This window comes from Nomascus leucogenys, chromosome 5, assembly GCF_006542625.1.
Source record: "Nomascus leucogenys isolate Asia chromosome 5, Asia_NLE_v1, whole genome shotgun sequence".
Taxonomy (NCBI): domain Eukaryota; kingdom Metazoa; phylum Chordata; class Mammalia; order Primates; family Hylobatidae; genus Nomascus; species Nomascus leucogenys.
This window is the reverse complement of record NC_044385.1, coordinates 135,216,672-135,244,159: the sequence shown is the minus strand read 5'-3', so window position 1 is coordinate 135,244,159 and position 27,488 is coordinate 135,216,672. Positions and strand designations below refer to the sequence as shown.

The following is a 27,488-nucleotide window of genomic DNA, read 5'->3' as shown; positions in this document are numbered from 1 at the left end:
GAATGAATAGGGTGCTTAGAAGAAAGATTAAAAGGCAAAATTTTAAAATATCTAAAAGTAAGTTACAAAAATGATGACCCTATTAATAAGGTTGTGAGTTTGCAGATCCCAAATGTTAGATATGGCAAGAAGACTACCAGTCTCTACCTCAACATCAAAACCTCATAATTCAAAACAGATTTTCTCTAAATCAATGTGTCTGCTCCTGAAATATAAGAGAGTCAGGAAATAATATTCTGATATAAATTAACAGCTTGTAGATAATTGTCATAACAAAAATGAATAATTGTGTGCTGAGGGTTTGACTGGCTGGGCTTCACTTGTAAGGTTAGACTTCACTCCCCCTCCTCTCCAGGCTCACGTTGGATGCTATTTAGACTTTACAGTTGCTGTGGCCGCTTCATTCAAGAACCTACATCGTGGTGTTCATTTCTTCGCTATCTCTCTTATGAGATAAATTAACATGATGATTACAGAATTGTTTACTTCTCCTGGAAAAACTAAAGGAGGCCTAATGAAAACACCTGTGCCTAGACTCACAAAATGCTAATTGTATTTTAAGGAAAACAGAAAAAAATGGATGTTGGCAAGAGCTATCTTTGAGCAGAGGGTAGCAGGAAGTAAGAGAATGCTGAAAGAGAATCTGGAACACTGCATAAAAAAATAAATGAGACCTTAAATTTGATTTTGGATAGCCATTTTTTGGCAAGAATGAAAAATCAAGAAAAAGCTGCAAGTTAAACTGTACTTTTCTAGAATGTCAAATGTTTAGCATGATGATATCAACAGTAAAACAGGTTGAGCCCCGTGAAGGGCAAGTGGCATAGCCTGTTCTGTTCTCAGTCTCCTAATCTGTAATTTGAGAACAAAAACTCTTTCCATAACTACTGTGGAAGCTGTTCTACGAACAATGCTGATGTGCTTTATAAATACACAGTGGAAACAATACGCTACTTGAGACTTCCGTGATTTTCTCCAGAGCTTGCAGTTTTCATAATAAGGTATGATTTTACCAATTTTAAAGTGAGAGCATTGAAAAGAATGATCTCTAATTTTCAGGTATAATAATACTTTATGAAGGTGATAGACATATAAAATGTTTTTGGTTAACCCCTAAATCATAAATTTGTTTTTCAAATTTAATTTACTTATGCTGTATAAAATGGCATTATTCAAGCCTCTCAAATTACTTAAGTGCTTGTCAGCTTACTTTTTTCCTTTTTTTTTTTTTTTTTTTGAGACAGGGTCTCACTCTGTTGCCCAGGCTGGAGTGTCGTGGTGCAATCATAGCTTACTACAGCCTGGACCTCCTGGGCTCAAGTGATCCTCCCACTTCAGCCTCTTGAGTAGCTGGGACTATAGGCAAAAATTAGCGTCCAGCTGATGTTTTTTGAAAAAAATTGTAGAGACGGGGGGTCTCACTATGCTGTTCAGGTTGGTCTTGAACTCCTGGCCTCAAGCAATCCGCTCATCTTGGCCTCCCAAAGTGCTGGGATTACAGGCGTGCACCACCACGCCCAGTTTTTTTTTTTTTTATTATTTAAATCAATTAGTCTTCATGAAAGGTTCTGGTACCTGCAAGATAGGCACCTCTGGATAGACAGCCGAAGAATCTGTGCTGTCCTCAAGAACCTCACAATTTACAGAGCTGTGAAAATTAATGTGCATTACAGTGTGGTGGATCCTATGACAAAAGTAAAAATAAACTCCTTCCTGAGCAGAAAGGAGGCTGTGATTCTGCATCTCTGTGTAGTGAGCAGCCATCCCTGCCACCCTGCTAGACTCGACGGGAGAGCTGGAGGCATTGTCATGAACAGATCTGTCAGGACCACAATCACGAGTGTTGATTCAAGGACTTCACTGGCCCAGAAATACCTTCCTTTGAATCTTACTGGACATAATCTATCCCTCTAAAGTGGACTAAACTCACCATTCAAGTCATTCCCAGGGTCAGGATGAAGAAATTAATTTCATGTTTTTTGCTAGGGTGTACATACTTCTTTTACCAAGAAGGCTATGAGAGTCTCCCTGGGTTACCTTAGTCAGAAAGTGTACTTTGCTTGCCCTGCCTTTGAGGATCAGTCATGAATTTTCAAAGCCCTGTTTCCAGGCAACTGGTATTTTGGCAGAATGGTTTCTATCCATATCTCTAGCTTCACTTCCTATGAGGAAGCAGACATTTCAGGCATGGAAGGAGGGAAAAAAATCAAAACAAAAAAGTACCACGGCAGCAAGTGCAAAGACAGAACAGTGCCAGCGGGTAGGACTCAGTAAAGGAGAAAAACAGAGGCCAGGTAATCAGAGCCAAAAAGAACGAGACGCCATGCGATTGCAGGCTCCTGGAGTTCCAGTCTCTCAACACAGCAAGGGTGGGTGCAGCAAGATGCCCCTGAATTCACTGTTTTAGGGTGAGCCTCACTTCCTTCCCCTTCCTCCTGTGGACCTCTCCACCCTCCCCACCTACTCACTGCCCCCTCAGCCATCACGGTGTGGGCAGGGAAATAAACACAGACCCAAATCCATCCATGTATTGGCTTCAGAAAAATAAAAAGAACAGATTTAAATCTGTGACCTAATCTGGGCTTGTGAACTAGTGGCATGTCCAAGTTATCTCTGTGATATTATATTAAATATTCATGAGGAATTGGACGTAAATTGACCATAATCCAAAACACCACCATGTTGAATGGAGGCAGAGATAATGCCTCTGGGAAATAGAGATTGAAGGGAATTCTGAGAGGTTTCTCTCAAGTCTTAGACCATTTCTTATGTCTTATTCATTGGATGGGTGCTGTTTAATTCAGTAACCACTGACCACACACGGCTGTGTCAATTTACATTAATTAAAATAAGGAAATATTAAACATTTATTTCTTCAGTCCACTAGCCACACTTCAAGCATCCAGGAGCCACACATGGCTGGAAAGTGCCCTGTTGCACAGCACAGTACAGGTCACTGACTTTTCCATCATCATAGATGTTTCCACTGCACGGTCATGGTCTAAAAGTTTTAAAGTGTAATTTTTCAGCTTCATAATGCCTGGAGGTATTTTTCAGCTTCATAATGCTTGCCGGTATTTGGCAATTCTGTGCAATTAAATATAACAATATTAAAACATTTATATTGTTCAAGAAGATGTTTTAACAAGGTGATTATGTTGATTTTCAAGTGATTCTTAACATGAAGAGTTACTTCAGGTTTATCAGTTTTTTCATGGGTTGATCAAGTATAAAGTTATTTGATCTGTTTTGGATACATATATAATATATATTTTGAATATTATATATTTAAATATTAAATTATATTTTATAAATATAATTTATAAATTTATGATCTATTAAAATATATTTTAAATATTTTAAAACTATATATTATAAAATACACATTTAAACAATACATGTAATGTATATATTATATTCATTTTGGGAAAGGGCTCCTTGTCCACCCTCTTGGAAACTGCACCTTCTCTTGCCACTCTCTGCTGACCGCTCTGTTTTCTTCCTAGTTCCTTTCTTCCTCAACATGTGGATTAAGTCCTGCCCCCTGCCCCCACTAGCACGCCAGCTCTAGGAGACAGGGACTGACTGGGGCTTACTGTCTGCCAAATCATCAGTGTCCTCGGCAACATCTGGAATGTCATAGGGGCTCAGTAAATGCTTTTGAATGAATAACTTTTTTAAATTAGTAGAAGGTTGATTTTCTCAGTGAAATATTTATGACATGACTCACCAAGTTGCTGAAGCCAGCTACATTCAGGGCTTGTTTCAAAACAGCTAATTTCTCCCTGTTCAGAGAACGCTCCCCTGGGGACGCATCGTCCTGTATGGTCTGGTTCAAATACCTGTTAGGAGACAAGGCGCGTAACGTTATCGCCTGGCTTCCGGTCAGACTTCTGTGGTTAAAAGTCACTTCTGCCGTATTTGATCTCTAAAATGATGGGAATCACCTGGACATGGCGTCCCCACGTGTTTTTAAAGCATTTGGTGCATCACAGCACATGATGTCTCAGGAAAGGAAAACATGAGTTCTTGTTGTACCAGGCCATATTTACATTGCTTTACTCGGTTTTCATCTTAGCTGCACCTTTCCTTGTGACAGGAGAAGGTCACAAGTGATTCATGTATTTTATTTTATTTTATTTTTTTTGAGACGGAGTTTCACTCTTGTCACCCAGGCTGGAGCGCAGTGGCACAGCCTTTGCCCTCACCGTGTTCATCATCAGACATCCACTCTTCCCAGCTCTCCGCGGCCTCTAGGTTGATGCATCATTCACTTTCCATTGATTAACTTCATATCATGAGGTTTTGGTTGTTTTTTCTGTCTCCCCATGAGCTAGCCACAAGAGTCCCAAGAAAACCAAGTGCAACTAAAAGGAAGGAATAGACAGCAGCTGGAAGAATCTGAGCACCCATCTACAGGGGTTTCTCCAAGACAGGTGTTCGTGGTGCATACCAATCATTTTCTTCTTTTTTGTTCTTTTCCACATTCCCCAGTCTTTATAAATATCAAAAAGTATTATACATAATCATAAGAAAAAGAAGCTCTGCACATGTATCCCAGAACTTAAAGTAAAAAACAAAATGTTTTGAGGAAGGTAATGCTTTTAAGTCATCCCTACATCTGTTATCAAGTTTATAAAGTTCTCATAAAAATTTTTCTAAAGGGAAAAATAAAGAAGCTCTACCAAACTATGAATCAAACACTGGGAGCAGTTTTCTGTGGATTCATGCTGTGTACGGCTAAACTGTTCCACTCCGCTGAGCAGTGTTCCAGTGATAACACACGGCAGTGGGTCTAGCCACTTAGCCGTCTGAGAAACATCTAGAGTGTTTCTACTGGGGCTTTTATGAATAAGGCTACTATGAACATTTACATAAGAGGTGTTTATGTAAACATACACCTTCATTTCTCTTGGTCAGATGCTGAGAAGTGCAATACCTGGGTCATAGGGTAGTTGCATCTATAGTTTTATAAGAAACTGTCAAAAGCACAGCTGTACACTATTTTACATTCCCACCAGCAATGCAGGGGACAGTGAGTTTCTTCCCACCCTCACCAGCATTTGATGCTGTCACAATTTTTTTCATGAGCTGTTCTGATAGGTATGTGCTGGTATCTTATCAGGGTTTTAATGTGCATTTATCTAATGGTTAATAACACTCAACACCTTTTCACATGCTTATGTGCTATCCATATATTCACATTTGGTGAAATCTCTCTTCATGTCTTTTGCCCATCTCTAATTGAACTAGAACAATTTTTATTTTCCTACTGTTAATTTGGAGTGCTGTTTATATATTCTAAATATTAGTCCTTTGTTGGATATGAAGGTTGCAATATTTTCTCCCAGCCTGAACCTTGTCTTATAATATTTTTAATGAAGTCTTCTGAATAAGAGTTTAAAATTTTGATGTCATAAAATTTATCAATTTTTCCTAATGTGGATTATGATTTTTGTGTCAAGCTTAAGTTCTTTTTGCCTAGTCATGGATCCCAAATATTTCCTTCTTTTGTTCCCTAAAAATTGTATTGCTTTATGCTTTACATTTAGTTCTCTCATCATCTTGATTTTTTCCATAATATGTGAGATTTTGGCTTTGCTTTACTATTTTTGTTTGCTTGTTTTGCCTATGGATGCCCAGTTGTCCAGCACCTTTTGTTGAAGTTGATTTTTCCTCCACTCGATTGTTTTGTATGTTCATCAAAAAATCACCTTTTGGTGTGTGAGTGTATTTGTCTGAGTCTATTTCTGTATTCTCCCTTCTCTTCCTTTGATCTTTGTGTCTGTCTGTCTACCAATACCATAATGTCTGGATTACTCTAGCTGCATGGTAGGCCTTAAATGGGTAGAGTAGTTTCTCTGATTTATTCTTCTTTTGCATTATTTTTTTTTTTTTAGCTATTAGAAGTTCTGTGCCTTTACATACAAATTTTAGAATAAGCTTCCATATGAGTCTTAATATTGTTAAGATTTTAACAGGAATTACACTAAACCTATAAATCACCTTAGGGATGATTGGCATTTTTACTATATTGAATCTTCCAATAAATGAACATTATAAGCCTCTTTTTCTTTCATTGGTATTTTTTTTTATTTTCAGCCTCCAGATTCTGTACATGTTTTGTTAAGTGTATACTTAAGTATTTAATTTTCCTGGAGAAATGGGAAAGGGTGTTATGTTTTAAATTGCAGTTTTCACATGTTCACTGTTAATACATAATGATTAATATATGTGATTGATTTTGTGCACTGATCTCATATCCTGTCAATTGCTGAACTCACTTACTAGTTTTAGGAGATCTTTTGTTTTTTAAGCTCCTTGGTTCTTCCCACTGCCCTTCTTCACAAAGCCTGATGGTGCCTTCTTTAGACTACGTTTCTAAATTAAAACTGTATCAATCAGTATGAAAAAAGCAAACCTTCTCCAGCAATACAGTTATCTTCGTTCTTACAGAAGAAACAGTGGCAAACCAGATGAATATGTGTTACAATTGTATAAAATTCGACTTGTGCTTTGGACAAGAAATGGTTTTCATTACAAGTTAAATTTATTGCAAATAAGTCAGTAACAACAGCTGTTGACTATGTGCTATTTCTAATTAACTCATCCATTTAACCAATTTGTTTATTGTCCTGACAACAAAGAGCAGGCTGATGCTATGTCTTCCAAAGTGAGTCCATAACACAGCCAAAATAATTTGTGTATATATGTGACGTGTGAGTGTGGGTGTGTGTGCTAATACTTTTGCTTTGAGGCAAAGTAAAACTAGTCCTGGAATAAGTTTCTTGTGTCATCTGAGAATGCATAAGTAAGATTAAGCCATGGACTAAACCACAGGCGGGTTTTCCTTTTGAACAGGAGTCCACACTGGCCATTTCTTTCAAGAAGTGCTATGTGGAGGCACAGACAAAAATCAAACACAAACATTGACTGTTTGCCAAAGACATCCCCATGGAACTTCAAAGGCCTGTGTGCTCTCCCTGTGGCCGCACCTACTGTGTCTCCAGGGTGCAGGTGTGGCCCCACTCAGCAGGTGCAGAGATCAGTGCGCATGGAACAGTCCTTGTGTGCCTACTTGTGTACTCAAGGCATGCTGGGATTGAAGGTTCAAGTATAAATAAAAATGTTACTACTTAAAAACAAACTTGTTTAGTCCATTCACCAAGTCAGGGACTCACAGAGTACAAACACAACGTGCTGCTCCGTTTTTTTTATCTGCTGTGCGAATATAAAGGAACAGTGTCTTCTCTATTGTGGGCAGAGCTATCTTTTACTTGGTGATGTTTAATATATAAATAGAAGCCAAATAAGGCAAAATTAAACAGTTGGTATCAATAAAGACAGCACACTTTGCTAATGACGATGGCCAAGTGCTGCTTTTTGCCCATCTGCCCTCACTTTGCTCCTAAAACAGAAATTCATTTCTGTATTGTTTTTGAACTATCTGAAACATATTAACTAATTTAAAATTTTAAGTCTCCCCCTCCTCAAGGAATATGAGAACAACTTTTTATTAACCATGCGTTCAGATACATACATCTCCACCTGGAAAGTATTAATATATGAGTCACAAACTGTTTTGTTTGGAAAGAGAAAATCTTGTCAGTGGTCTCCAGGAAAAGAACAGAATCTAATAAATTCAGGAAAAGAACAGAATCCTTTTAACAAATTACACATTCACAAAGTCTTTGGGTCTTGTGACATTCCCAGAATAGTTCATCCACATTTTTCTAATCAGTTGAAATATTTCAAAACATCTGGTGAAACAAATTCAAAACTCTTGCCACCTTACACATAGTGGATGATCGTATGGCCAATTATTTGTTTCTTGGAAATGTCTAGTTGGAAGAGCCGGGGCGTGGAGAAAGACAGGGTGGCTGTGTCTTGCACAGAAGGCCCCGGACAACGGTTAAGGGGCTGACCCCGGCCTGAACTCATCCCCGAGCCTTGTGTCCAGCACAAACACAGCCAGAAACACACACCCAGAGCTGCTATTTCAATGAGTGAAGTTGTGAAATGGAGAGAAAAATACGTTTTTGCTCAGAAAGTGTGGGTTGGCCTGGCCTTGAAGATGGTAGGATTCGTTTAACACGTCAAGGCCTGGGGAGCTGCATCTGACTGGAGGGAGAGGTGGACAGAACTTTCTCTAACTCACACCAAGACATCCTCAGCCTAGGGAGGGCTCTGTACAGGAAGAGGGCAGCGCGCATGCACACAGAAATATGCCGCAGGCGAGGCTGAACAGGTGCCGACGTCCTCCTCATGGGAGAAGGTGACCAGAAAGCATGTGTAAGGCCATGCCCACAGCACAAACAGGAAGGATAAACTTCAACCCAACCCTGTGTCTTAAATACCGACTAACATAGGCATCTTCACCAAAACTTCAGTAATATGCAAATATTATAGTTTATTTGATTCAGACACATGACCATGTACAGATAGTTACTACTGACAAAGGTATTCTTAGGCAGGTTCATCCGGGCCCACCCCGACCTTCGTCAGATGTTGATAAAGTATGGTGTCAATGGTGTGAACGTCGCACTGAACGTAACCCACCGATGTATCAAGCAACCTCTTTTACTAAAAGAAAATTTTAATTACCCAGTCTTTACAAGAAATACAAAAATTAGCTGGGCATAGTGGCCTGTAACTGTAGTGCCTGCCATTTTGGAGGCTGAGCTGGGAGGATCACTTGGGCTCAGGTGGCTGGGGCTGCAGTGAGCTGTGATCGTGCCACTGCACTCAAGCCTGGGTGACAGAACGAGACTATATCTCAATAAAAAAAAAATCCATCTCTATCTCTGTATAGATCCATACCCTCTTGGCTATTGGCTCTGTTTTCCTGGAGAACCCTGACCAATACACTCTCTTCTCCCCATTTCACTTATTCATACATTTAAATATTTAATAGCTCCCATTTAACAAAAAATTAAATGTCATGAACTTGTTTACGGATAAAGATCATGTCTTAAAATTCCTAGTGGATTCTCATAAAATGTAAATTAATATTGGGTGTACAGAAGGTTTTAAAATTCCTAGTGGATTCTCATAAAATGTAAATTAATATTGGGTGTACAGAAGGTTTATATACACCCGGAAGTTTCCATATGTATTTCAAAGTTTCCATATGTATATCTAGTTGGTTACATTTTTACCCCATAGGTTCCCAGTATATCTGGAAGTGCCATACGTAGCTGGCTGATAAGTCCATCGTGAACACCAGCTCTATGCATTTCCTTTGGTCAAAGGTTGTCAAAATAAGTTTCAAATTTATGCCATAGAAGTCAACCCCCCCCTTTTTTTTTTGCCAAAATCGAAAGAAACAAATACTCAAATGAAGAATGTATTAGGAAAAGTTATCTAGTAAAAAGTGTTTAGTATAAGAAACAAACATACAAATATTGATCAGAGACGCTCTGGAAGGAAGTATGACAAAATGGGGAGGAGGGAAGGGATGGAGATACAATAAAATACTGACAAACAGAAATTTAAATACTCCACTTATTTAGTCTGATTGCCTTTACTGATAAGATAATTAGACAAACAACAAATTTAATCTTCAAAAAATGGCATGTCTACCCCCAGGCACACAGACGCACATTCCAGGTACACAGCTCAGGAGGCTGGCTTCAGGATATCATGGGGCAAGCATGCTAAAAACATTTCTGACATATTAATTAGAAACATCAGCACATCTAGCTTTAAAGATTCATTAAAATTGAGATTTTAATGAAGAACTTAAAATGAGTAAAACATGCATACTCTATAGACAATCTTTAAAAGTAAAATTCAGGAAGATTTTTTTTCAACCATGAAAATGTATTCAAACATAGGCTGTACCTACTAAGGTAAACTTATCCAAAACAGTGTATGTAACTAAATGACATCAGTAATAGGATATTGGATCTGGCTATTTCAGAATAGATTCATAAAGTAAATAAAACTAAATAATCTAAATTTTCTTTTCTGCTAAATGTAAAAGCTGAGTAAAAATGCCTATTTAATTATAATTAATCCTAATAAGTCAAGATAAAAAAGAATAGAAATAGGGTTCCATTTTGACACCTACTGTTCTATTGCATAGGATTTGGTTCCTATTTTTTAAATAATTTCTAGTCAAGGATGTGTTTCAGAACCATTGTTGTGATTACTTATATGCTACATATTTTCAATAAGAAACACTAGTTATGAAATAACAAAGTTCAAATAATGAATAACCCTCCAAATAAGTGGTCCCTGGCCATGAATTGTGCTTTCAGGTCACAATCACTTCTACGTTAAAGAAATTTTCCAGAAAGACCCAATCACATTGTCTAAATGTCATCATACATTTACATTAAAAAAATTAATGGAAAGTGAAAAATTCTGAAACTAATTATTAGTAAAGTTTGGACTGATGTGCTGCAGCTCCAGTTGTAATATTCTAATTTGGAGATGTTAGTGTGAGAAATCGAAGTAAGTTACACACGGATATCGTGAAGCAATCAGTTACATAGAAAGATACTGAATCAATACTAAATATTTAAAACCTGGTTTACAAAAGATGGATTCTGGAAACTTCAAGACAAGCAGGCATGACTATACTGGGTTTAATAATGTTTGTTGACTCAGAGAAATAATTAGCATTCTGTTATATCTTTCTCATGCACTTAGGAAATGAAGCAATATTATGACCTAGCAAAAACTGGATTACTCCTTTACTATTACTACTGCCATTTTGCAATATTGTTCATATTTAGAAAACAACTCTACAGTTGTCTAAACCAATTACACCCATTAAAAATACTAATAAAAGTGTTACAAGGAAAATATGATTAAACTCAGGTGTTTCATCTCTGACAAATTTATCTTCAATTTTAAAACATGCAAAAGTACATATTTCCTTAGAAATAAATTGAAATGGAATTATGATATTGCAGGCTCTTTAGACATTATTCTTTAGTAATTGCTCTCATACTATCTTTCCGCCCAATTTTCTGCTTTTAATGCCTTAACTGCAATACTTATATTTAAGGTATCAAATACTTCAAATAGTTAACAACAAATCTCAACGTTTCTGAAAATAAAAACTAAATTAGCAAGATTTATATCAGTAGACATTGACTTCTGATTTGTTAGGGAATTAAAAACTTAAAGTGGGGGTGGAAATTAAATTACACAAATGAACTAATAAAGTGAAAAAGTAGTCTTAATGTTGTCATTATCAAATGCAGTTGGGAGTGCCCTTCCCTTTTTCCCTTTTCCTCTTCAATCTTAACAGGTGATCCTAAAAAGTTTTATTTAAGAATAAGGTGGGCTACTTTCTTTTATTACTATTAGGTTGGTGCAAAAGTAATTAAAAGTAATGACAAAAACTGCAATTGCTTTTGCTCCAATCTAAATTTTTTTTTTTATCTCCCAGAAGAATGTTCTTACAACAAGCACTGCTCAAAAGCATTAACTCTATATGTGGTCACAGCAGAGAAAGAAGAAATCTAGAAGAGACAGAGTCAGAAGTGCAATATCCTGTAGTACAGTTCAGCCTCATGTGCTGCGCTGTGTTCGGATTATTCGGGGCTGGAACCCCGATCAGCTGATTTGCTAAAGCAACTGTTCTAAATGTCCTTCTCACTTCCCACTAAGTTCCATTTTCAGAGAGGACATCTCTTCCTGCGGAAACTGAAATCACCGCTAACTGGAATCGATGACACATTTTAGCTAAAGAGGAAACGAAGCCGGTGGCGGTGGCTCACGTCTGTAATCCCAGCAACCTGGGAGGCCGACGCAGGCGGATCACGAGGTCAGGAGATTGAGACCATTCTGGCTAACATGGTGAAACCCCATCTCTACTAAAAATACAAAAAATTAGCCAGGCGTGGTGGCTCACGCCTGTAATCCCAGCACTTTGGGAGGCCGAGGCAGGCGGATCACTTGAGATCAGGAGTTCAAGACCAGCCTGGCCAACATGGTGAAACCTCGTCTCTACTAAAAATACTAAATTAGCTGGGTGTGGTGACTCACACCTGTAATCCCAGCTACTTGGGAGGCTGAAGCAGGAGAATTGCTTGAACCCGGGAGGCAGAGGTTGCAGTGAGCCGAGATCGTGCGACTACACTCCAGCCTGGGCGACAAAGCGAGACGCCGTCTCAAAAAAAAAAAGAGGAAACAAGTTCCATTTGACGTTTTAAAAATGTTGATGATATCACACTTAAACAAAAGTACTACGTCTATATAATGATCTAGATCAGGAACTCGTCGTACGGTCTAATGAAATGTTACAGAACTCATTTTGCATTTCAGCAAAAACTGTATATAATAAGGATGTGGTCCTGGTAAACAATATTCTTGAAGTTAAAGCAGCAAGTTGAAGGCACCAGTTTATCAAACACCAATTAATTTTCCTAGTGTGGAAAGGTAAAGATACAGTGTTTATGTTTGGGCAATGGGTACTGCCAGAAATGTTTCATACCTTTCCTCTTTTGGGCCAGAATATTAATTTCTTTCATTAGATGGACATTCGTATCATCACAGCAAATTCAAATGTTTCTCATTCACCAATTGATTTCTTTATAAATGTTTAATTCGATACCAATCATGCTTCCTTACTGGAGTCATAGACCTGAATAAAGCAAGGTTCCTACCCTCCTGTTACTCATAGAAGATGTTAAATTTTAGACTGGAAATTGCCAGAATAGAGGTAATGGCTATAGTACTCCAAGCTGCTTGGGGGAAGGGGATTAGCTTTATAAAGATCGACTTGAACAAATTGTATACTTGTGACAGACAGTGTTTTGTGGTTTTGTTATTATAAACGGCTGATTTAAGATAGTAAGTCCTCAGTCAAGGAAACAAAAATACTGGGTTTCTGCACGTGCCAAGAACTGAGATTACTGGGGAATTCAAAGAGGAATGCGACTCAGTGCTTAGCCAGAGACATCAAACAAATCAGCCAAGGGAACAGATCTGTAAAGATGAAATTACAATAAGATATACATATGCCACATTTTATTATATATTATGCAGAATAGTGGTATGCACAATATCAATGATCATTTATTAATTCAGAGAAGGCAAACTAATATTTAAAATATGAGTTTTTTTTAAACACTGAAATGCTGCTGCTTGTTCTAATAACAATTGACTTGATCAGAAACTCTCTATGTGCATTCCGATTAGTAATGGAGTAAAATGTTAACAATTCTGCAAATGCACTTACTCTCATCAGCACATTTTCTAAGGGGCTTTATGATCTTGGGAATTCTTCAAACATTATTAACACAATCCCTTGTCTAAGGGAAGTCCATTTAGAAGTAACACAGATGCTTAGAGTAAATGTGCTTGTAATAATTATATTATGTAATATGGAGAAAAAATAGTCAAACAATAGGATTACTATTTGAAACAATAGATGAAGGATTAAAAAGCAAGTCTTTAATCACAGAAGAGTTAAATGAAGTACCAGCCGCACTATCACAATCAACTATCAAATGCAGGCCTGTTAGCCTCTCTGGTATTCTCTGGAAGTGCAGAATTGTATATACTATAGTGCAAATACAAAACACGTTATATTTGTGCCAATTAATCCACAAAATAGTTTACTGTATGTATGCATAATTAAATCAACTCTTAGGCATTTAAGAAAATTCAAAGTCAATTAAACAAAACAAAATTTGCTTTGAGTCAAGGAGTATAATGTGTCTGTAGTAACCAAAGCAGCAAAACATGTTAATTTTTAATTAATTTGAACTTTCATTGCCGCAGTGAGGTTTTCACACCAACAACAAACACGAAAGAGCATTTCTCTTGATTGAATCAATGTTTCAGGAAAACTCTTTAAGAAAACAAATGAGCAAATGGACAGCCATAGCCATTTTCTGGCCCCCTTATGCACTTTCTTATTTTTTTTTTTTTTTTCCTGAGACCGAGTCTCGCTCTATTGCCTAGGCTGGAATGCAGTGGTGCGATCTCGGCTCACTACAACCTCTGCCTCCCAGGTTCAAGCGATTCTCGTGCCTCAGCCTCCCAGTTAGCTGGGATTACAGGTGCACGCCACCACACCAACTGGGAATAGAGACAGGGTTTCACCATGTTGGCCAGGCTGGTCTTGAACTCCTGACCTCAAATGGTCTGCCTGCCTCAGCCTCCCAAAGTCCTTCATGCACTTTAATAGCTCATTCTTGGAGTGATTTTATTCCATGGGGCAGGATCTGTCTTCACTCCAGAATGCTTTGGGGCGTGGCAAGAAGCAGGCCCCTGGTGGAAGGCTAATGTCAGTGTCAGCATCCCCTGGACCTGTCTCCTGAAACTGACTCCCAGTGACCTCTCCCGTCTGGCTGCTTCTTACTGGAAACGGATTTATGCTCTTTCAGATTCTACCAACACCACTCATCGGGCACAGAAGGCCTTGCCCAGAGCAGCTTCTCTCTGGGAAGCTGGGGCATGCTGAGCCTTTCCAGCCTGTGGCTCACTCGTTTTTGTTTGTTTCCAGCCTGTGGCTCACTCGTTTTTGTTGTTGGTGTGAAAACCTCACTGCAGCAATGAAAGTTCAAATTAATTAAAAATTAACATGTTTTGCTGCTTTGGTTACTACAGACATATTATACTCCTTGACTCAAAGCAAATTTTGTTTTGTTTAATTGACTTTGAATTTTCTTAAATGCCTAAGGGTTAATTTAATTATGCATACATACAGTAAACTATTTTGTGGATTAATTGGCACGAATACAATGTGTTTTGTATTTGCACTATAGTATATACAATTCTGCACTTCCAGAGAATACCAGAGAGGCTAACAGGCCTGCATTTGATAGTTGATTGTGATAGTGCGGCTGGTACTTCATTTCACTCTCCTGTGATTAAAGACTTGCTTTTTTAATCCTTCATCTATTGTTTCAAATAGTAATCCTGTTGTTTGACTATTTTTTCTCCATATTACATAATATAATTATTATTATAAGCACATTTACTCTAAGCATCTGTGTTACTTCTAAATGGACTTCCCTTAGACAAGGCATTGTGTTAATATGTTTGAAGAATTCCCAAGATCATAAAGCCCCTTAGAAAATGTGCTGATGAGAGTAAGTGCATTTGCAGAATTGTTAACGTTTTACTCCGTTACTAATTGGAATGCACATAGAGAGTTTCTGATCAAGTCAATTGTTATTAGAACAGGGGACCCTGTCAGGTTTCTGTGACAGGGAAGTGGCCCACATTTAGCAGAACATAGTACAAATAATCTTTCTTATGAGAAATAGGAAGCATCCTATTGGGCAACATAGGCCAAAATACCTGAATTTTATCTTATCTCCCAGGGCTCACTGAAGAGCTACTCAATGTGAGATCTGAATCTTGTCCCCTTAACTTCTCAACTACTCCTAAGTGTTCTCTGCTGTTCTTTGTGGTTAGGGTCTCTTTAAATTTTTATTTTTCTAAGATTATCAGCAAGCAGAAATTTCATGGGGAGAGTTTACAGGTACAACATGTGAATTATTCTACCATGGTAATGTATTTGGTGTAAGAGACAATCAAGAAAAATAATCAGTCATTATTGCATGTTGTTCTGTTTACCAGGAAATATTTAACCAGGTGAGATATTGCAACATGCCTAGGACAAATTCTCCTCTACTTAGATATCACACACACAGATACAGTAAAGATAATATATTATATGAAGTGTGTGTGTGTGTGTATATATATATATATAAAATATACATGATGCATCACCTATGATAGTATGACAACAATATGGGTAGTACCACCCAGTGTCTTATATTGATATTGATGTTTTCTGTACTTTTCTCTGATAAATGTGTTAATCTGTTTAATAGCTAAAACTCTGAATTAGAGACATTAGGAATATGTTTTGTTATTATTATCTCTAATAATATTCTTAAATAAGAGAAAAGTGGTTAGAATCAAAATATTTGGCTGTAATAAAATTTAGATTTTTATTTCCAAGTTGACACATTAGAGGCATTCAGCGTGCCTCAGCCACCTAGAAATAGCAAGATAGTACAGAAAGATCAACCCAATTAAAACCCCATTTTAATTCAGGAAGGAAAACAGGAGTCTAGCAGAATTGTGAAGACACCCCAAATCCTGGAGAGGAGGGTACCAGCAAACAGCCTCCGTGATGGCATGTGACTAATAAAAGCGAGCGAAGCCCCAGTGCATGAGAGAGGCAGAAAACATCCCTCTGTGACTCCCCTTTCCACCGGGGACCCCAGCAACCCTGGCCAAGGGAGAGCACTTTGTTTTTCCCAAGCCCTGAAGTTAACTCGGGGAGTTACCTGGCGGAGAGGCTTGGAAAGATGCTCTGAGGAAAAGATACTGGGAAAAACTCAGACATTTCCCAGACCCAGGACTGGGAGCAGGATGCCGTTTTTAATCCAGGCACCTACAAAGGCAGCCATTCTTGAACAACCTTGCACTGCGGCTGTGCAGGCATATTAGTCTTGGGCCTGAGATTGGAGAGCCTGCTGTGGCGTGGGGTAAGGGCCTCCACAGCCAGAACTGTGTAAAGTACCTCAGCAGTAGGTGCTTTGTGCTCTCTCCACAGGCCTGGGGCAAGAGGGGAGCTGCTACAGCTGAAGTCTCTCCTAAGCGGTGAGTCTTGCAGCCATGGCCAGCCTGGTGACCTGGATCTGCTGTGTGTGTGCCATTGATGGGTTCACTAGCCTACTCCCCTGAGATCGTGGTGCAGCAAGGCTCTCTCTGCTCTATGCACAGGCAGATCTCTGTACATGTGGAACACTTATTCACCTGTTCAGCAGTCTGAGCTGTTGCCCCTTACCTGAACATAGATGGTGGTGCAGTGAGATCCTCTCTGCTCCATGCCCAGGCTGATCTTTAGGCATTCACAGCACCTGCTTGCCTGGAGAATGCCTATTCAGAGATCTTTGTGCAGGGGGTCCCTCTCTGCTCCATGCCCAGGCAGATCTCCAGGCATCTGGAGCATCCACTCTCCTAGAGTAGGACGTTAGGCCACCCCCACATCTCTCTGCAGAGAATTTGGGGGCTAGGTCGTTTCCCAGCGCCATGTCTAGGCACTGAGCACTTGGTGGCCATCCACCGGATTCTCCCTTAGCACTGGGGTTTGTGCCTGCCAAGAGGGGACCTGTGGGTGGAACTGCCCAGTCCAGCCCTTCCTGGCTCATGACCCCCAGGGCTGAGCAGTGAGCTCAGACCACTGTGCATTCTATGGATCAGCCCAGTGCCTGAGGCAACAGAGAGCTTCAGCCAACAAACGATAAGCAAGTATATATGCAGTCATGTTGGCCTCAGACAGCTCTTAGCTATAAGCACCAGCTACAGGCTTGTAGGATGAACTGCAAAGTTCAGCACAAAATCTGCCAAAAAAAAGTGCATAGTGTATAGAGGCAAAGCCAAAATACTGTACCCAACATTCTCTATAGTCACACCCCTAGAGAGGGGGAAAAGGGAGAGGAAAAGAAAACACAATAATAATAATAGTAATAATAATTAACAACAACAACATTATAGGGAAAGAAAGAAAAAGAAAAAAAAACACATGCATAAAAATAATTACAAAAATTAGAAGTGCCAATTTTTCCACATCAGAAGAAACCACTGCAATAATTCTGCTACCATAACAAATCTGAATGCAGTGACACCACCAAAGGATTGCGTTAGCTCTCCATCAGTGGTCTCTAACAAAAATGCAAAGTCAGAAATGACAGGTAAATAATTCAAAGCATGGATTGCAAGGAAGTTTATTGAGATTCAAGACAAGGTTGAAAATCAACACAAAGAAACTTCCAAAACAATCAAGGAAGTGAAAGAAGAGATAAACATCTTAAAGAAATCAATCAGAGATTCTAAAATCAATCAGAGTATCAGAGGTTCTGAAATTTAAAAGCTTACTTAAGGAAAGTCAAAATACAACTGAAAGCTTTATCAATAGATTGAAGCAAGCAGAATAATTTCAGAGCTTGAAAGCCAGTCTTTTGAGCTAACACAGCTGACAAAAATTAAAAAAGAATTTTAAAAAATGAGCAAAGTCTTTGAGAAATATGGGATTATGTAAACCAACTAAACTTATGAATTACTGGCATTTCTGAAAGAAAAGAATATAAAGTAAACAAGTCGAAAAATATATTTGAAGGAATAGTTCAAGAAAAATTCCTTAATTTGGCTAGAGAGGTGGACATCTAGATACAAGAAATCTAGAGAAAACCTGTGAGATATTATACAAAATGAACAACACCAAGGCATATAGTTACCAGACTATCCAAAATCAATACTAAAGAAAAAAAATCTGAAAGCCAGCTAGAGAGAGAGAGAGAGAGAGAGAGAGAGGAAAAAAAAGCAGATCATATACAAAGGGGAACCCTATCAGGCTAATGGCAGACTTCTCAGCAGAAACTTTACAAGCCAGGAAAAACTGGGGGTCTGTTTTCAGCATTTTTAAAGAAAAGAAATTCCAACCAAAAATTTCATATCCTGCCCAATTAAGCTACATTAGCAAAGGGGAAATAAAATATTTGCCAGACAAGCAAGCATTAAGGGAATTCATTACACATAGGCCAGCCTTATAAGAGACCCTTAAGGGAGTTCTAAACATGCAGACAAAAGAACAATATCTGATACCATAAAAGCACACTTAAGTACATAGCTCACAGACACTATAAAGCAAGAACACAATAGAAATGGCAAAGCATAGAGCTAACAGCTTCATGACAGAATTAAAACCTCACACATCAATATTAACCTTGAATGTAAATAGTCTAAACACAATTTACACTCTTAAATGTAAGAATTTAAAAGGCACAGAGTGGCAAGTTGTATAAAAACACAAGACCCATCCATCTACTGTCTTTAAGAGATCCTCCTCATATGTAACAACAGCTATAGAATCAAAGTAAATTGTGGGAGAAAGATCTACCAGGCAAACGGAAAATAAAGCAAAACAAAGCAAAAAGCAGGGATCACTATTCTTATATTAGATAAAATAGATTTTAAACCAGTAACAGTAAAAAAAGGACAAAGAAGTCATTATAAGCACTCCTACAGAAATACAAATGATCCTCAGAGACTGTTATAAATAGCTCTATGTGCACAAACTAGAAAATCTAGAGGAAATAGAAAAATTCTTGGAAACATACAATCATCCAACATTGAATCAGGGAGAAACTGAAACACTGAACGGACCAATACCAACTTCTGCCATTAAATCTATAATAAAAAATCTACCAACCAAAAAAAACCACTGGACCAGACTGATTCACAGTAAATATTTACCATACAAAATACAAAGAAGAGCTGGTATCAATTCTAATGAAACTATAGAAAAAATTGTCAAGGAAGGACTTCTTTCTAATTCATTCTACAAAGTCAGCAGCACCCTGATAACAAAAGCTGACAAAGACAGAATTTTAGAAAGAAAGAAAGAAAGAGAGAGAGAGAAAGGAAGGAAGGAAGGAAACTACAGCCAATATCCCTGATGAAGATAGACACAAAAATCTCAATGAAATACTAGTAAAACAAATTCAATAGTACATCAAAAAGTTAATTCACCATGATCAAATAAGCTTCATTCCTAGGATGAAAATTTGGTTCAACATACACAAATCAATACATGGCTAACCACATAAACAAAATTAAAAACAAAAATTATATAATCATCTAAATAGATGTGAAAAAAAGCTTCTGATAAAATCCAACATCCCTTCATGATAAAAAAAAACCCTCAAGAAACTAGGCATCAAAGGAATACACTTCAAAATAATAGGAGCCATCTATGACAAACCTACAGCCAACATCGTACTGCACAGGCAAAAGTTGGAAGCATTCCTTTTGAGAACTGGAACAAGCCAATGATGCCCACTCTCAACACTTCTATTCACTAGGACTTCATAGTACCGGAAGTCGTAGCCAGAGAAATCAGGAAAGAGAAAGAAAAGGCATTCAAGTTGAAAAAGAAGAAGTCAAACTATCTCTCTTTATTGACAATTTGATTCTATGCCTTGAAAACCCTGAAGACTCCATCAAAAGGCTCCTGAAACTGATAAACGACAGACTTTAGCAAAGTTTCAGGATATGAAAGTTATGTAGAAAAATCTGTAGCATTTATATACACCAATAATATTCAAGCAGAGAGCCAAATCAAGAGTGCAATCCCATTTACAAAAGCCACATGCAAATACCTAGGAATATATATAACCAAGGAGGTGAAAGATCTCTCCAAGGGTGACTACAAAACACTGCCAGAAGGAATTACAGATGACACAAACAAATGGGAAAACATTCCATGTTCATGGATTAAAAGAATCAATATCATTAAAATGACCATACTGCCCCAAACAACCAACAGATTCAATTCTATTCCTATTAAATGACCAATGTCACTTTTTACGGAATTGGAAAAAACTGTTTAAAATTCATATGAAACAAAAAAGAGCACGAATAGCCAAAGCAATGCTAACCAAAAGAACAAAGCCAGAAGCATCACATTACCCAAGTTCACACTATACTCTAAGGATAGAGTAACCCAAACATTATGGTACTGGTACAAAAACAGACACATAGACCAATGGAACAGAATAGACAGCCCAGAAATATAGCCACTAACTCACCGTCATCTAATCTCAACAAAGTCAGCAAAAGTAAACAATGGAGAAAGGACTCCCAATTCAATAAATAGTAGGGGGATACCTGGCTAGCCATACTCAGAAAAATTACAATGGACCCCTATCTTTCACCATATATAAAAATTAACTGAAAATGAATTAAAGATTCATTTTATAATACCTGGTAATTCATAAATGTAATACCTGCAGCAATAAGAATCCTAGGTGAAAACCTAGGAAATGCCATTCTGCGCATGGACCTTGAGATAGAATTTATTATTAAATCCTCAAAAGCAACTGCAACAAAAACAAAAATTGACAAGTGAGAGAGACCTATTAAAGAGCTTCTAAACAACAAAAGAAACCTACAGAATGGAAGAATATATTTACAAACTATGCATTTGACAAAAGTCTAATATTCAGAATCTATAAGGAACTTAAACAATTGAACAAGCAAAAAACAAATAACCCCAGTGAAAAATGAGCAAAAGACATCAACAGACACTTCACAAATGATAGCACCCAAGCAGCCAACAATCATAAGAAAAAATGCTCATCATCATTAATCATCAGAGAAATGTAAATGAAAACCTCAATTAGCTACCATTTCATACCAATCAGAATGGCTATTATTAAAAAGTCAAAAAACAATAGACATTGGTGAGGCTGAGGAGAAAAGGGCTTGCTTATACCCTGTTGGTGAGAATGTAAATTAGTTCAGCCACTGTGGAAAGCAGTTTGGAGAGTTCTCAAGAAACTCAGAACACCATTCACCATTGATAACACCACTTCCTTTGTTATCCAAAGGAAAAGAAATCATTCTACCAAAAAGGCATATGCACTCACATGTTCTTTGCAGCATTATTCTCAACAGCAAAGATCTGAAATCAACCTAGGTGCCCATCAACAGTGAGTTCAATAAAGAAAATGTGGTACATATACACCATGGAATACTATACGGACATAAAAAAGAATGAAATCATGGCCTTTGCAGCAACATAAATGTAGCTGGAGGACATTATCCTAAGTGAAATAAGTCAGAAACAGAAATCCAAATATCACACATTGTTACTTATAAGAGGGAGCTAAACATTGGGCTCATGGAAATAAAAATGGCAATGGTAGCCACTAGAGACTACCAGAGGTGGGAGGAAGGTATAGGGGAAAGGGCTGAAAAAATAGCTGTTGGGTACTATGCTCAGTACCTGGGTAAAGGGATCATTCGTACCACAAACCTCAGCATCACATAATATACTCAGATAAAAAAACCTGCATAGGTACTCCACAAATCCAAAATAAAAGTTGAAAAATAAAAATAAAATAAAATTTAGCAATATCTATTTCCTGGGGTTATTACAGGGATGCTTTTAATCACACACACACACACACACACACGCACGCACATCCAAATAATCGATCTTACATTATCGATATCGAATATATCTTAAAATAACCTAAGACCACTGTATACTCTGGACTTATAATGAAGAGAAACAAAGAGCTTCTTCATTTCTTCAAATAGGAAATATATTATTAGGAAAGAACAACTTGTTAGTCCACTTCTGAGACCATGTGGATCAGATCAGCTGAAAGCACGCTCTCAGGCATTCCTGTCTGCATAACAATTCTTTGTTTCTATCTCTGTCTATTCTCATTGAAGTTAATCTACCAATTCCCAGAAGTCTTCTGTCCTCCAATAGCGATGCACTCCATGCATCTTGCCACACACAGTCAGTGAATGAAAGACAGAAGGAATGCCTTGGTATACTCTTTCTTTTGCTTGAATTCTCCTGCTCCACCAAGAGAACATTCTCATTCTGAAAATTCATCATGAGGACCTTCTGTTATTTGTAGCTCCCTCTGATGCCTTTCTCTGTCCTTCGCAGGCACACCCTCCACCTTCTGAATGTCAACATCCTCCAAGGGTATCTCTACTGCAGAATTCATCATGGGGTAGATATTGTCAACTCAAAAGGAGAGCTGACATCTCAGGAAGAAAGGACAGCCCACCCACAGACTGCCACCTGATTCTCAGTGTCTGTGGGAACTTTGGCTTATTTTATTAATCAAGAAGTTCTGTTTCAAAGGACCAATGCGGAAAGGGGGCACATTATTGGCCCTAGAAACTATGTAAGCCTGATGATCAACAAGTCACTATCTCAGTGGGAAGGTATACCATGAAATCTCTGCCCATAGATGCACAGCCAGACAACAAGGAAACTTACCTTGGGTAGATACTGGGTGGGAAAATAAATGTCTATCCCTGGAGAAATCATGGCCACAGCCAGCCCTCTCTTGGTTTGAGAGGTTTCAACATAGACTGCACACGTCACCTGATCATTTTAATGAATGAATGTAATGAACGTATTTATGGAATTAACATAAGAATAGTCCTTGGTTGGTGACACTCCGGAGGCCTTGGCCAATGCCAAGGCAATCATCTCTAGAGAGCTAACCCTTGACCTAGGCCACACAAGACCCTCTCAGCCAAGCCAGTGAGGAATACCAAGTCACACCCCCCAAACCACAAAACGTGGAGAAATAATCTCAGTGAGCAACCACTGGCAGGCAGAACAAGCAGCAGTAGGAGAAGCTCAATTACTTCACATATATGATGATTGCTTATAGATTATGTAATAAGCAGGTTTTAACAAAATAACTATGGCTATAAAAAGAACTAGAAATACAAGAAAAGAACAAGAAACAGTATTTGAGAAAAAAACAGATTTGAAAAAGAACAAAGTGGAACTCTTAGAAGTGAACAAAAGTCGTTGAAATTAAAATGCAATGCATGAGTTAAACTTCACATTAATCACTGTTCACAAAGGAATGAAGTGTAAGAAAGCGCTTCAGAAATTATCCGGAATGAAGCACAGAGTGATACAGAAATGGAAAATGTAAAACAGAAATTAGAGGAGCAGAGAGAATCAGAAAGGACAGCATGTATCTAAAAGGAATCTCAAAAGAAAGGAAGAAAAAAATGAAGAAGGGGGAACATTCACAAGGATCATGGCCAGTAATTTTTCAAGCTGGTAAAGTAAATGCATCAGATGATTTGCAAATCAGAAGAAGCCTTAAGCAGGATTAATTTTTAAAAACTAATATCTGGGGTTACTGTGGTAAAACTAGAAATATAAGCCTACCAACCCCCATGTACACAGATGCACAGAGCAACATTTATTCACCCATTTTATCACATACCTATTATGTGTGAATGATGGTGCCAGGACTTATGGGCACAATGTAGCTTAAGTCAGGGTCCCAAATCTTATAATTTGTGCTTTACTGGGGATACCAGGAATGTAACGAATAACATATACCCCCCGATGAATTCCACAGTACAGATACACACAGAAGATGCTGACATTCAGAAGTGGGGTGGGGGGACTACATGTGCCTACAAAGGACAGGGAAAGGCGTTGGAGAGAGCTACAAATAAAAGAAGGTCCTCAAGATGAGTTTTCAGAATGAGAATGTTTTCTTGGTGGAGCAGGAGAATCCAAGCAAAAGAAAGAGTACACCAAGGCATTCCTTTGGTCCTTCATTCACAAACGTGTTTGGCGACATGCATGGAGTGCATTGCTATTGGAGGGCAGAAGGCTTCTGGGAACTGGTAGGGGATTAACTTGAATGAGAATAGACAGAGATAGACACAAAGAATTGTTAGGCAGACAGGAATGCCTGAGAGCAATGGTTTTAGAATTTTTTCCATCATAAAAAGTTTAAATATGAATCATATGAATTCTAACAGGTAAAACAGCTGTTCAGATGGAAGAGCAGGTGTGTAAGTGTACACGTGTGTAAGGGTGTATTTACAGGGGAGCCCAGCGAGTCAGACATCCTCCTCTCATGACTGCCGTTTCTCTGGGAGTGTCTTTATTGGATTCATTTTCATTCACAGATATTTTATACTTCAGCAGTATCTTTAAAAGAACTATTTCTATTTATCTATTTAATCTAAACTGTTACGGCTCATATATATGTGATATTTTCATTTTTGCATATGTTTACTTTATAACTCCAACTTTACTAAAATACAATACAGAGCAAATGCTTTCCCATTGGTTTATTTATATTTGATTTTTCTAGGTGGACAAACATATTATTTACAAATAGTGGTATTTATAGTCTTAACTTTCTTGGTAATTTTTATTCATTTCTTTTCTTATGTTGATTAAAACTTAAGGATCAACGCTAAAAAGATACTGGGTTTACTTCACAACTAAAGGTGATATCTCCTTGGGAACTTAGCATAATTTTTGTGTGTGTGAAATACTCCTTTTACTTCTAATTTAAAATAAGATTCGGGAAGTGGTGTTTATCATCCTTTTGGCACCTTTTGAAATGGTCAATTGACTTTTCTTTTTTTACTTATTGATGTAATATATACTAAGACTTAAATTTCCTGTGATTGATCATTGAGTATTTAATGGACTGCTAGATTATATTTGCTGCTGTTTTAATTATGCCTCTATCTTTATAAGTCAAATAACCATCTATTATTGATATATCTCTTCATTTCATGGTGTCATAGATATGCTGGATTTTTTAAATTAAAAAATTGATAGTGAGAACAATTTAAAAATACAGAGAACTATAGAGATGGCCAATGTCATTCTCCAATAGTGTGAAAATAGCAACACTGAGCCATATTTACTTCAGTTTTGCTTTTTACAAATAAACTTCACAGATAAAGTTAACAATCCATCTATATACTCTTATCCCCTTATTTGGTGAAATAAGAATGATCAGTTTTGCAGTATGCTTTCAGTCTATTCAAATTGTTTTCACATTATATGTATACATACCTATAAAATAAATAAGATTATGGGCATTTAAAATTATGAAAATGTTATTTATAGTGCATGCATCATTCAGCAAGTTTTTTTTGTTGACTTTAGGTTTATAAATCTATTCTTATTCACGCATATAGTTTAGGTTCATTTATTTAAACTATTTTAAAGTGCCACAATTATAATCAGATTAATTTATTCATTTCCCTAGTTACGATCATTTACTTTTTTTCCTTTTACTTGCACGTTCAGGAGACGTGTCAATGAAGAGCTATGTACATTTTTTTTTAAATTCATGTGTGAGTTTCTCTGTGCCAGGATTTCTCAAACACTGTGCAGCGGCCATGTGAGGCCAGATAGCTCTTTGCAGTCGGGTCCCCTCATGGAAGGCGGGACCTTGTGCTCCACCCACTAGATTCTGGAATTTGACTCTACCCACTAGGTTCCAGAATCCTTTCTCCTGAGCTGTGACAGCTAAAAATGTCTCCAGACATTGCCAGGTGTGCTCCGTGGAGTAAGATCAACCATCATATGTATGATGGTGTGTGATGCACATTTTAGATCTGCACAAAGCATTTTTATTTATTTAGTATCACTGTATATGTGGCTATACCTTTTGTTTTCATTACCAATTATCAACATTTAGTTTTCTGGTGACTTTGTTTACCTTTACTTCTGTATTTAGTTTCTAATTTTATTACATTGTGGAGGGAAAATATGCCCTGCACAATTTCTGATTTTGTAAATTTCTTAAACTATAATCTATGACCTAAATATGGCCATTTTTAAAATAAGTGTACTGCATGTGTCTGAAATATAGTTTAATATGAAAAGTACAGATTTTGGTATGAAGCTATCATTGGCTTACCTGCCATATCTTTGCTCATTATTTTACTTTTAGGCATTTTAAGCTCAAAAGAAAATACAGCTTTAGGCCCATTCCCTTTCTATGAATTTTTATTTTATAGTATTGCATGTGGTCCTTGACATAAATTGTAAATGTACACATGAGTTCACACACACTCCTTTTACCTAACAAAAGACTCCATTCTTTTCTCTTTCAGTCATTTGTATATTTACTTCTTTATGTGTATCAGAAGTTAGTCGTTTCGTATACATTGACATCCACTGGACATGACTTATTCAAATGCAAGAATTCCATGTTGCTCCTCAGAGATAAAACACATGGCATTATGAATATTAATTACCATTTTATTATATGTAATTATATATCCCATGCCATAACATATAATATTCTATATAACATTGCCGTAGATCCCTAGCTAATAGACTACGTCATGTAATATAATGACAGAGTGCTGTAACCATATTGCCAGTAGCTGAATGGACGCCTGCATTTACCAGACACGTGATGGGCGTCTGGCACTTGTGATGACCTTTCTGCCCCTCTGTCCTCGGTACACACTTCCTCACCTCCAGGCTGGTCCCATCATCTCCGCCCATCTCTCCCTGTGGCCCAGCTTCCTCTCTTTCACGGAAGCTGCTCCCATCCCTCTCTCCTTGTGCAGAAAGGAGAAAATCCCCAGAAGGCAAGCGCATCGGCATCTGTTGGAAGATGACTGTGAAACGCAGAGCAGAGCAGGAGATAGGCTGGAGATGAAAGGGTAGAAGGTTCTAGAAACCCCACCCTAGTACTTCAGGCAGAGCCATTGCTGGGCAATTCCTGGCCCCTTTACTGAACTGTGTCTGGTGGAAATCAGTGTGGTGGCGCGATGTGGTGCAGCCTAGAGCACATGCTCAGGCTCCAGGTCAGGTGCATGTGTTGGCCCGGTGACCTCGGGCACTTCAGAGTGCAGATCTCTCTGCCTTGCATTTATTTCCTTATCCGTGGAGAGGGCAGGAAATGCCTGCCTCCTGGAACTGTCATGACGGCTCGGGTTAGTTGAATTCCTGTACAGGACTCCACACCTCCAGGGCATGGGCACGGACAGGGCCATGTCTCTCCATTCGCTTGGCATTTTCACACACTGCAGAGCATGTGGCATGTCTCCTCCCTTGACTCAGAGAAAACTTTGTGAAATTTCAAAAATCATGTAAAATATAAATATACTTCCATGTCAGAAAGCCTTATTTGAAAATCAATCCAGTAATCTTGGGGTTTCTT

At 38.0% G+C, this 27,488-nt stretch overlaps 1 protein-coding gene across 1 annotated transcript in view; it reads right to left on the bottom strand.

Moving 5' to 3' along the window:
- MYO16 (myosin XVI) overlaps positions 1 to 27,488 on the bottom strand; it is a 575,469-nt gene that overhangs the window by 252,075 nt on the left and 295,906 nt on the right. The window contains exon 17 of the mRNA XM_030813681.1: positions 3,731 to 3,842. Within this exon, the coding sequence (XP_030669541.1) occupies positions 3,731 to 3,842 (112 nt within the window). The remainder of the gene's footprint in view (positions 1 to 3,730; positions 3,843 to 27,488) is intronic.